This window comes from Gopherus flavomarginatus, chromosome 2, assembly GCF_025201925.1.
Source record: "Gopherus flavomarginatus isolate rGopFla2 chromosome 2, rGopFla2.mat.asm, whole genome shotgun sequence".
Lineage (NCBI taxonomy): Eukaryota > Metazoa > Chordata > Testudines > Testudinidae > Gopherus > Gopherus flavomarginatus.
The window spans coordinates 302,855,279-302,867,392 of record NC_066618.1 but is presented as its reverse complement, the minus strand read 5'-3'; the positions used below and the strand labels follow the sequence as shown (position 1 = coordinate 302,867,392).

Sequence of the window (12,114 nt, the reverse complement as noted above, 5' to 3'; positions counted from 1 at the left end):
ACACCCCAAGCAGGGGAGGCTCTATTAGCTTTCTTTCCCAATGTGATTTTTGCCCAGACAGACTCTGTCTTATCCATTCCATCACTTCTTATTTCTTTACAGTCTGCCTCATCCTTGATATACAATGCTACTCCACCACCTTTGCCTTGATTTCTGTCTTCCCTTCAATACCTGTACTCCAGTCATGACTACTATTCAGTCATGTTTCTGTTATCCCTATAATATCCAGTTTTACTTCCTGCACCAGTAGCTCTAGTTTCTGCACTTTGTTACCTAGGCTCCTCGCATTAGTGTACAGACATCTTAATTTTTGCCGTTTGGCTTCACTGACATTCTTCACCCAGTCAGGCACAGACATTCTACCACCAGTATCACCTATTAGACTGGTATCTACACTACACGACCTGCGACTGTTAGCAGCAAATATCCCCAACGGTCAGAGACAGGCCACTAGCTGGGGAGGGCTGTGAGTCACTACAGTGAATTCTTTCCCAGGTGTCACGCTGTGGGTCTTGCCCACATGCTCAGGGTTTAACTGACCACTGTATTTGGGGTCAGGAATTTCCCCTCAGGGCACTTTGACTGAGACACCTTCCTCTGCATGGGTCACCTGCAGGTTTGAACTAGTGTAAATGGTGGATTTTCTGTAACTTGAAGTCTTTAAATCACAGATTTGAGGCCTTCAGTAACTCAGCCAGAGGTTAGGAGTCTATTTCAAGAGTCAGTGAGTGAGATTCTGTGGCCTGCGATGTGCAGGAGGTCAGACTAGATGATCATGTTGGTCCCCTCTGACCTTAAAGTCTATGAGTCTACGAATCTAATCAGTCTGATATACTTCACAGCAGACCTAGCCTGGAACTCATCTGAGGCAGGAATTGGGGGGGTGTCACTGCTTTGTCCAGTGATGATAAGGTCTTTCGAAGACATGGGAGGGAAAGGGTTAGGAAGCTCTTGAGGCTCTCAGAGTAATAGCCTCTTCCCTGTCTTGCTCTCTATCTTCATCCTCCTCCTGTTCTGGTTCTTGGAAGTTGAACAAGTTCTAGAGGGCTTAGTAGGGGGATCTCAAAACACCCAATAAGGCCCAGGTGGAAACTGAAGGTTAAGACTATGGAGGAGATGGAGCTCATGGAGAAGAAGGTATAACGAGAGGGAGATATTTAGGAGGGTTTCTCTGTGATCAGGGAGTGGAGAATGGGAGGGTGATGCAGGTCTAGCCAACAGGCAAGGAACTGGTGATGGTTCCCTGCTTAATTCAGGGAAAAGGGAATGGGCAGGAGATAAGAACTGCTCATGCTCTACACGTGGTGTTGAGCTCTCTGAGCAAGGGTGAGAGGTGGTTGATAGCAGTAGCAGGTATTGTGGCACCTGACACATTGGGCTGCAGTTGGTATGGAAGGCTCAACATGTGCATTACACCTGCTAGAACTGTCAAGGACTCCACTCTGGGTGCCAATTCTGGGACTGACAGCTTGGCAACAAGGAGAGTTAATTGGTATCAGGCTTCGGTGCTGGGGTGGATTTCATTTTCCTCAGATCTGAGCCGTTGAAGGACTCAGTCATTTTAGACTTTTCAGCATGATTAAGCCTAAGGCCTGACAATTTTGGATAGACAGTGCTTATGGCTCTTCTGTGGTCTCTTTGTCCTATCCAGTTCTGGGTAGGAGGGTCAGTGCAAAGAGTCTCCCCGGGAATGGAGCTCTTCCTGCCCTTCCTCGAGGTGGAAGTAGTACCAGGCTTCAGTGCCAGGCTCCCTGCCAGTGCCAAACTTGTCTTAAGGAATGGCCGAATGTCAACAGAGGGGGCTGTGGGCACTTAGTGATGGGAGTTAGGGCTAGCTACACTAGACATGCTACAGCAGCCCAGCTGCATCAATGCAGTTATGTCACTGTAGCGTGTCCCGTGGGCATAATAAATCCATCTCTGGGAGAGGTAGTGCTGTCCACACTGGTGCTTAGGTCGGTGTAACTTACATCACTCAGGGGGCATTTTATTCACACCTCTGAGTGACATGTTATACCGATGTAAGTGACCTGGCCGTAGCAGTCGAATCCCTAATTACAGGACACTGAAGAGGATCTGTGAGAAGAGAGTGACTTGAGTCAGAGGGACTTCCTTTGTTCCTCTAATGGATCACATCAGGATCCAGTGTTCCTCTAATGGATCACATCAGGAGGAAGTCAAGTATCAGAGGGGTAGCCGTGTTAGTCTGGATCTGTAAAAGCAGCAAAGAGTCCTGTGGCACCTTATAGACTAACAAATGTTTTGGAGCATGAGCTTTCATGGGTGAATACCCACTTCGTCGGATGCATGTAGTGGAAATTTCCAGGGGCAGGTATATATATGCAAGCAAGAAGCAAGCTAGAGATAACGAGGTTAGTTCAATCAGGGAGGATGAGGCCCTGTTCCAGCAGTTGAGACGTGAAAACCAAGGGAGGAGAAACTGGTTTTGTAGTTGGCAAGCCATTCAGTCTTTGTTTAATCCTGAGCTGATGGTGTCAAATTTGCAGATGAACTGAAGCTCAGCAGTTTCTCTTTGAAGTCTGGTCCTGAAGTTTTTTTGCTGCAGGATGGCCACCTTAAGATCTGCTATTTTGTGGCCAGGAAGGTTGAAGTGTTCTCCTACAGGTTTTTGTATATTGCCATTCCTAATAATCAGGAGGAAGTGTTGTAGTTGGCTATCCCAGGAAAAATGAGTCCTGGGGGAGAAGGGCCAATCCACCGAGCACTGGTCCAGGACATGGCTGAAGAGATACCAACTGTACTCCATCATTGGGAATAAGTGCATCGCATGGTGGACAGGGCTTAAAGCTGGAATATTCTGAGTCCACCACTGGCGAGAGGCACCAAAAAGGCAAAAGTGAGGAAGACAGAATTTTTTTTGCTGAAAATGAAATGAAAAAAACCATGCAGGGTGCATGCTGGACAATGCTGGCCAGAGACTCTGAGCCCGTGTGCGCGTCATACATGCACACACACATAGACTCGAAGACGAACCCTGGTTCTCAAGTGTTCAAATGCTCTCAAGCCCTGCAACCTACCACATACCTCCCATTCCCTGCTGCAGGCAGCCAGGCTCTCCACTCCCACCTAGGATAGTCCCACTGGGGCATGCACACCACACACCAACGTCAGCTGCAGGAGGCCAGACCCTCCCACCCTTTGCCCCAGGACAGAGGCCAAGAACAAATGGAGGCATGCTGACTACACGCTACTCCCAACAAATCAGTCATCATCCAGCCACAATGCAGAAAAATCCTACCCACAATTCAGTGCTGCTGGATTGGAGGGTTCAGTCTAGAATGGGACAGAAACAGGCGATTGCTTCAGGCAGCAGAACAAACTGGATTCCTCAGTGCTCTGTGGACTCCCCAGTACCGTGGCTAGGAGGGTCGATGTGGGGAGGTGGGAGCTGTATGGCTCCCTGTTGCTAGGTCAGTAACTTACCTGTGTTATTTGTGTCATCCACGTATCTGAGATTGCCAACTGCTTCGGGTGACTGGAAGAGAAAAGAGCAGAGGGCAGTGAGCATCAGCCACCAATCATTCTCCCCAGCTGCCTGCCCCAGCACCAGGGACATGGTTACCGGCTAGACATAGCCTATCGCCAAGGCTCTGGTGGCAGAGGGGCTGAATCAAAGGATTCTGAGTGAAAGAGCAAATGACCCCACATTAATGCTCAGTGCCAGAGTTGGGCAGCTTGAGCACTGCCCATAGGCTGGATTCAGGGGAGGAAGGTAGTGTGCCCAGCAGAGTATCCCCTTGCTGCCCTAGTTGGATTAAGAGAAAGTGAGAGAAATAGGTAGGACAGGAGAGGTAAGGAGGACAGAAGATGGGGAGGACGGCAAGAGCAATGGGAATCCACAGCCTCTCTCAAGGCCCTGGACTCTCACCCACAGCCTGCAGCATCTGTCAGACTGACTTTCTCGGCAGCAGAATCCATTCTCTTTTGGTTCAGTAAACTCTTTCCCTTAGATGAGGCAGGAAGCACAAACAGCCCAGCATATGGCAGCAGCCAGCCTGGGGAAGGGTTGCTAGCTGGCAACTGTGAAACTCAAGTGCTCCTACTAGTTTCAGAGGCCTCGGTAAACGGAGGCACATTTCAGCAAATGGAATTCTCTGCAAGAGATCCTCTTGGCAGCCCCCTGCCTTGGGATTCAGGCCAGGGTGAGACTCAGAATAGTTAAAAAGAAACTAATTTTGCTCAGGGCTATAAGTCTCGAGGTGCTCCAGGGACCAGGCCTATTGCTAAAGGGGCAGGCACAGGGACCTAGCACTTTGTCCTGGATACAGAATCTCTGAGCTCTCTGGGAAAATGGCTTTCTGAAGCAATAGGCTCAGAGTCCTCCAGCGAGTAAAGGAGCTCTCTCCTCCACGACAATGGCTCCACTGGAGTCTTTGCTATTCAGCTCTATATACTGTGTCCATTGCTAGGGATCCATGGCCTGCCCGAGTTACACCAACATATGGACTGCCCCTCCCTGCACCTCGTCATCTCTCACCCTGAGGAGAGCGTGTGAGCAGGGGCGTTACTGTGATTAGTCACTGACATGTTCTGGGCAGTTGTTTCGGAGGGGAGGGGCAAGAGCACTTTGCATTTGGACTAGAAAACACTGAAGGGTTTGTGGTTGTTCCCAGGTTCTGCAGGAGGGAGTTCTATGGTCTTGGGTGAGCCCCGAGAAGCACCATCTCCTGCCACTCAAGTTTCACCCATTGTGCCTGAACAGCAGACTCACTGAGGGTGGGGAAGGTCCTGGAGAGTGAAATGAGCCTCAGGTATACCAAACCCAGACCTGCTCCTGCTTTGGAAACAAGGACAGAGATCTTGGGTTAGCTGCAGGGCTCTATGGGAGCCAACAGAGAGTGGAGCATGGGCCTGAAGTGCCCTGTGTTGCTGAGGCAGCAGCTGTTACCCCAGCATAGTTTCCTCAGGACTGATGCTTTCTAGTGCAGGTAAATAGCAATGCTGTAATCCAAGCGGACTGGCAGGCCTGTGTGATTAATGCCAAGAAGGGATGTGGTCTCTTCCTAGCCACTTAAAAGTGGTAGGAAGCATTACTCATGGCCACTATTGTGTGAGAGTTCCAGAAGATCTCCTGGCCGGTGACTGCCTGGCCAATCGGTGGGTGTGTCCTCTCCCAGTGGAGGCAGCTCCATGGTAGCCTGAGGGAAGAATGCTCCCCTGGCTTGCATTGCTACCTCAGCATGAGCTTGGAAAAAATAATGTTTGATAAGGATTAAAATTCAAAATGATCTGGACAAACTGGAGAAAAGGAGGTAATGCAAAGTACCCTGCTTAGGAAGGAAAAAAACGGTTACTCACCTTTTTGTAACTGTTGTTCTTCAAGATGTGTTGCTTATGTCCATTCCATTGTATGTGTGCGTGCACCCATGTGCACGGCCATCAGATACTTTTGCCTTAGTGGTAGCCGTAGAGCCGGCTGTGGTGCCCTCTGGAGTGCCCCGCTCATGGCGTAGTATATCAGGAACAGCTGGCCCTGCACCCTCTTGGTTCCTTCTTGCCGACAACTCCAACAGAGGGACAGAAGGGCAGGTAATGGAATGGATATGAGCAACACACAGAGCCCTCCACTGGGTACGGCAAATCTGGGTGATCGCTTCTAGTCCCGCAGGCCGCCAGTGCAATTGGCTGGCACCAGGCGCAGACGGTCCCAGAACTGATGAGTCAGTCCCAGAAGTGATGGATTCGTCACTTCTGCCCTGGGTCCCACGCCCCTCCTAGGGATGGCCCTTGTAACACATCTTGAAGAACAACAGTTACGAAAAGGTAAGATGGGATAGCCTAATTTTGGCAATTAATTGGTCTTTGACTATTAGCAGTAAATATGCCAAATGGCCTGTGACGGGCTGTTAGATGGGGTGGGATCTGAGTTACTACAGAGAATTCTTTCCTGGGTGCTGACTGGTGAGTCTTGCCCACATGCTCACGGTTTAGCTGATCGCCATATTTGGGGCCAGGAAGGAATTTTCCTCCAGGGCAGATTGGCATAGGCCCTAGGGTTTTTTTGCCTTCCTCTGCAGTGTGGGGCACGGGTCACTTGCTGGAGGATTCTCTACACCTGGAAGTCTTTAAACCATGATTCAAGGATTTCAATAGCTCAGATATAGGTTAGCGGTTTATTACAGGAGTGGGTAGGTGAGATTCTGTGGCCTGCGTTGTGCAGGAGGTAGGACTAGATGATCATAATGGTCCCTTCTGACCTTAACATCTATGAGTCTAAGGTGAATAACCATTTTTTCTTCTTTGAGTGCTTGCTCATGTTGATTCCACTGTAGATGACTCATAAGCAGAATTGCAGGAGGTGAGCTTGGAGTTCACAGTCTTATCATAGAATCACAGAATATCAGGGTTGGAAGGAACCTCAGGAGGTCATCTAGTCCAACTCACTGCTCAAAGCAGGACCAATTCCCAACTAAATCATCCCAGATAGGGCTTTGTCAATCCTGACCTTAAAAACCTCTATCTCCCTAGGTAACCCATTCCAGTGCTTCACCACCCTCCTAGTGAAAAAGATTTTCCTAATATCCAACCTAAACCTCCCCCACTGCAACTTGAGACCATTACTCCTTGTTATGTCATCAGGTACCACTGAGAACAGTCTAGATCAATCCTCTTTGGAACCCCCTTTCAGGTAGTTGAAAGCAGCTATCAAATCCCCCCTCATTCTTCTCTTCTGCAGACTAAACAATCCCGGTTCCCTCAGTCTTGCACACTGTAGTACTGCTCTGCTGAAACCAGCATCAGCCTGAGCTTGCAGGATCAGCGCATAGTGTGAGGCAAACGTGGACGAATGACCACGTTGCGGCACGGCAAATTTCCTGGATTGGCACCTGAGCGAGGAAGGCCGCCGATGAGGCCTGCATCATAGTGGAGTGAGCTGTCACAGTCGGTGGTGGGGGCACCTTTGTCAGTTCATAGCAATAGCGGATAAAAGCTGTGATCCAGGACGAGATCCTCTGGGTAGACACTGGACGACCCTTCATTCGGTCCACGACAGCAACAAACAGCTGCGTAGACTTACAGAATTGCTTCGTCCTCTCTGTGTGGAAGCCCAGAGTCTGCCTAACATCCAAGGTATGCAGCCTGTGCTCCTCATCCATTGCATGAGGCTTCAGGCAAAGAACTGGAAGATATAAGTCCTGATTCGAGTGGGACTGGGAGATGACCTTGGGCAGAAAGGTCAGGTGCAGATGCAGCTGGACCTTGTCCTTATAGAAGATCGTATACAGGGGCTCTGATGTGAGTGCCCTGATCTCAGACACCCTACAGGCTGAAGTTACAGCAACCAAAAAGGAGACCTTCCAGGATAACAGGAGAAGGGAGCAGGAAGCCAGGGGCTCAAAGGGGGGGCCCATGAGCCTAGAAAACACAAGTTTCAGGTCCCAAGGAGGGACTGGGTCTTGGACATGTGGGTAAAGGCATTCCAGACCTTTCAGAAACTGCACTGTCATAGGATGGGCGAAGACCGACCTTCCTTGAAATGTCCCTGTTCCTCTTAGGCCCCTGCAGAGGCTGCCACTGACTAGGAGGCGGGGGAGGCCAGAACGGCTGCCTAGACGACTGAGGCGTGTGCATCCCAGGGAACGGAAGGTCGCCTTTGTGTCCTTTAGGCCATGGAGACATGCATCCGTTTGATCAGAAAACAGGCCAACACCGTCAAACGGAAGGTCCTGGATTGAGGCCTGCATCTCCTGGGACAGGCTGGCAGTCTGGAGCCAGAAACTGCTCCACATGACCACTGCTGAAGAGATCTCTAGGGAAGCTGAATCGGTGGTGTCCCGGGCCATCTGGAAAGAAGACTGAGCTGCCATGGTCCCTTCCTTCGCCAGGGTGGCAAATTCCTGGGCCGCTTCATGGGACATGGAATCCTTGAACTTGAGGAGAGAGCCCCACATGTTAAAATTATAGTGGTTCAAGAGGGCCTGGTGATTTGCCACCCGAAACTGGAGGGTAGCCATAGAATAAATCTTTCGGCTGAATAAGTTGTATTTTTGCCTCTTTATTCTTAGGGGTAGAACTGGTGAGGCCCCGTTTGTCCCATTCACTGGCCACCGACACAACCAATGAACCCGATGGCGGGTAAGTATATAAGTGCTCGAACCCGTTTGTGGAGGCAAAGTACTTGTTTCCGCCCTTTTTGAGGTGGGCGGGATGGAGGATGCGGTATGCCAGATGGCCTTGGCGATATTCAGGACCCTATCGTGAACCAGGAGCACAACCCAGGTTGGGGCTGATGCAGAGACCATATTAAAAAGCATGTCTGTCTGCTCCTTCACTTGGAGGAACAATTTAGCCACCACCTTGTGGAGCAGAGCCTAATGCTGGCGGAAATCTTCCAGTGGGCTAGCTCTGGAGGTTCCACTACCGTTTTGTCTGGGGAGGAAGAAGATGACTGGATGGCTGTGGGGGGCTAGGTGATGTGGCCTTGGGGGAGGGTGGCCTTGGGTATGTACTAGCTCCTCACCCGAGGTGGTTTCCGGGACGTTCTGCACCAAGCCCAGAGCCGCAGATGCTGGGGGCACTGCCTGTGGTCTGTCTGATGCGGCAACTGAGGGCTGATGGGAGTGGGGCACCGGCATGACAGGAACGCCCCATGTGTTCCAATACGGCCATTGGGATGGCCACTGGTTTTGGTGCCAGGTCACCACCAATGCCACTGATGCACCTTCTGGAGCCCACTCATGCTGTCTGGGCAAGAGAGTGAATTGTGCCTCCGAGCCTGCGAAATTGTCTCCCTGCGGAAACCAGGGAAGGGCTGTGGAGCCTTGCGTCTGATGGCTCATGGCTACTGCTGGGGACCGGTGCTTGGACCAGTCTGACCAGTGCCAGGGGTAGGGGGAGCGGCGTCGGGGAGTGCCCTCAAGGTCTCAGTGATGGTAACCGATGGTGAGACAAGAACTGGTACTGGGGTGATCGACAATGCCTGGGTGAACCTCTGCGCGACGACGGAGATCAAGAGCGCAGTGCTGGCGACTTGTAATGACTAGCCGGAGACCTGGGCTGATGTGGAGAGCAAGAACGTGGTGACCTCTGGCTCTGTCTTGGCTCCGGAGACCGGCATCACTCATCTGATTTGTGTGAGGCCTTTCTGGTGGGCTTGCCCTCAAAGGGAGCCTTAGCCTGGTCCTTTGCTGCACACGGCGGAGGCGCTGTGGACTCTCCTGGTGCCGGGCCCTCATAGGGGGCCAGTTGCGCCATTTGCTTAGGTCCTTCACCACTACCCAGAGTTGGTGGCGGGTCCTTTCTGAGGGAGGAACCCCCCCGTGGTTGAACCCTTCAATGGGTCTGAAGTGGGCATAAGGCCCAAACAGGGTCCTTTACCCACAGTCCCCTGGTCGGGCTTGGCTGGTGCCATCTTCTTAGGCTTCTTCTTCGGCACCGGTGACGGTGATCGGTGCCAGAAGGACCCCAGTGCTGGAAGTGTGCTACGCACCGAAGTTGAAGCACTGGGTTCCGGTTTGGGCCATGCTGGCTCTGAAGCTGGATGCACAGCAGCCTACATCAGGAGGGCCCTGAGCTGGCTGTCGTGCTCCTTCTGGGTCTGTGGATGAAAGTTCTGGCAGACACAACAGCGCTCCCTTATATGGGTTTCCCCGAGGCACTGCAAATAATTCTCATGCGGGTCACTACAGGCATAGGTCTGTTACAGGACAAGCTGGGCTTGAAACCTGGAGATCGGGGCATGCCCTGTCAGGGGCAAAGTCCCTGCTGGGACACTATCTAACTAAACAGTTAACACTCACAACTATTTGCAGAGAAGCACAAGGCTAAACAGACAAGGAAAAATGCTGACTACTTGCGAAGCAAGGGACGGAAGTGCTCCGACTGACCACCATGGGCGTTAAGAAGGAACTGAGAGGGCGCAGGGCCGGCAGTGCCTGATATACTGCACCATGAGCACGGCACTCCAGAGGCCATAGCCGGCCCCACGGGTACTGCTAAGCCAAAGGCTCTGACAGCCATGCATGTGAGCGCATGCACACCTATAATGGAATCGACATGAGCAAGTAGTCGAAGAAGAACAATCAGTTGTACTCATACAAAATGGGAAATGACTGCTTAGGAGGGAGTACTGTGGAAAGGGATCTGGGGGTCATAGTGGATCATAAGCTAAATATAACTGAACAGTGTAACACTGTCGCAAAAAAGTGAAAATCATTCTGGGATGTGTAAGCAGGAATGTTGTAAGCAAGACACAAGAAGTAATTCTTCTGCTCTACTCTGCACTGATTAGACCTCAGCCAGAGTATTGTATCTAGTTCTGGACAACACATTTCAGGGAAGATGTGTACGAACTAGAGGAAGTCCAGAGAAGAGCAACAAAACTGATTAAAGGTCTAGAAAACATGACCTCTGAGGGAAGATTGAAAAAAATTAGGTTTGTTTAGTCTGGAAAAGAGAAGACTGAGAGGGGACATGATAACAGTTTTCAAGGATGTAAAAGGTGGTTACAAGGAAGAGGGAGAAAAATTGTTTTTCTTAATCTCTGAGGCTAGGACAAGAAGCAATGGGCTTAAATTGCAGCAAGGGCGGTTTAGGTTGGACATTAGGAAAAACTTCCTAACTGTCAGGGTGGTTAAGCACTGGAATAAATTGCCTAGGTAGGCTGTGGAATCTCTATCATTGGAGATTTTTAAGAGCAGGTTAGACAAACACCTGTCAGGGATGGTGTAAATAATACTTAGTCCTGCCATGAGTGCAGGGGACTGGACTAGATGAGCTAGAGAGAGCCCTTCCAGTCCTTTGATTTTATGAATGATTAGTCTGTTTCAGCAGTGATTTCCCAACATCAGCACTTACATTTCTGTCCCTCTCTCTTCATCTGGCCCAGGTGTCTGAAAATGATTTGTGCCTGTGGTCACAATGAAGACATTTAGAGACTACAGAGCAGTAACCATCTGAGACTGGCCAAAATTGTAACTAAGGGATAACCCTGAATAACAGTATAGACCAAACCCATAACTGCTACCTTGAGCTCTGCTAATGCCAGTCTAGCTCTGGGGGATAAACGGTGAGACTCCTGGGCCTGAGATCTTTGCCTCCTGATAGCAGATTAATTACCGCTGTAATAAATGAGTGCTGAGAAACTACTCTTCATTTGCTGGCTCCCACCTCATCCTGGGCCAGGGTAACAAAGGTAATACCCCTGGGGGCTACTGTTACATCTTCCTTTTTGAAAATCTATGTGAATTAACCCTAATATCAGCCAAAACAGCCACCCCAGACAAACAGCTTGTTAATGACACATCTAGACAGAAACACTGAGGCTGGTGGCTGGGGAGATGACCTAACACAGCACGGATGAGAGGATTATTCTCTGCTACAGGCAGCTGTCCATAACTGTTATCTCTGAGGCCTGATGGCTCTGACCACATGACCACTGCTCAGTTTCTCTGCAGTGGTCTATTCAGCTGCTGAGGTGGATCTGTCACCTGGAGTCTGTTTGCTGTCCCTGATATTTCACTGTCAGTGACTGGCTGGGGGTGTGTTCCTTCTGTGAGCAGCGTTCTGGAGGTCCTCAGAAAGCAGAGCTCTAGTGTCCTCTTTGGCTTTGTGGAGATGTCTCAAGTTCCTTGCATAGGACTGACCCTCAGGGTTTGTAACATTGGTGCTGCTGGTACAGCTATTCCTTGGCAGTTTGTCAGCCACATTCTGGTTTGAAGTCAATATTCCTCCAACTTGCAATGGAATAACTGTTTGGCATTCTTGTCCTAACATTTTTTCTGTTCTAGTTCCCTGGTGCTTAGCTATTTGTTAATTATGTCAGGGTCAACAGTCTCTCACTCAAACAGTTTGCCAGATGTTGGCACCAAGGTTTTTGCCCACAAGTCCCCTGTTTGGTAACCCTAAAAGCATTAGGAAGTGTGTGGTGATATTTTAACAGTGCTAACAATGGATGCTTTAAATCCACAAGATTTTAAAAAAATCCAGCTGTTTGTTATTTGGATTGATTTTTCCACAATCCCATTTGACTGCTTGTAATAAAGAGCTTGAACTGATGGATCAGCAAATTGCTAAAATGAGTAACTCATGAATTGCTCTTACAGGTCAGAAGGAGGTCACTACTCATGCCACACCACTGCATCCTGCATGGAA

General features: G+C 50.0%; 1 protein-coding gene across 30 annotated transcripts in view; it reads right to left on the bottom strand.

Moving 5' to 3' along the window:
• The window catches only part of SCRIB (scribble planar cell polarity protein), a 234,812-nt gene that overhangs the window by 23,288 nt on the left and 199,410 nt on the right, over positions 1-12,114 (bottom strand). For 27 of the 30 annotated variants that reach the window (XM_050939290.1, XM_050939297.1, XM_050939304.1 and 24 more), the window contains one exon: positions 3,445-3,496. In XM_050939290.1, the coding sequence (XP_050795247.1) occupies positions 3,445-3,496 (52 nt within the window). Of the gene's footprint in view, positions 1-3,259; positions 3,295-3,444; positions 3,497-12,114 lie in introns of all 30 variants that reach the window. The other 3 variants (XM_050939302.1, XM_050939309.1, XM_050939303.1) reach the window with 2 other exon arrangements.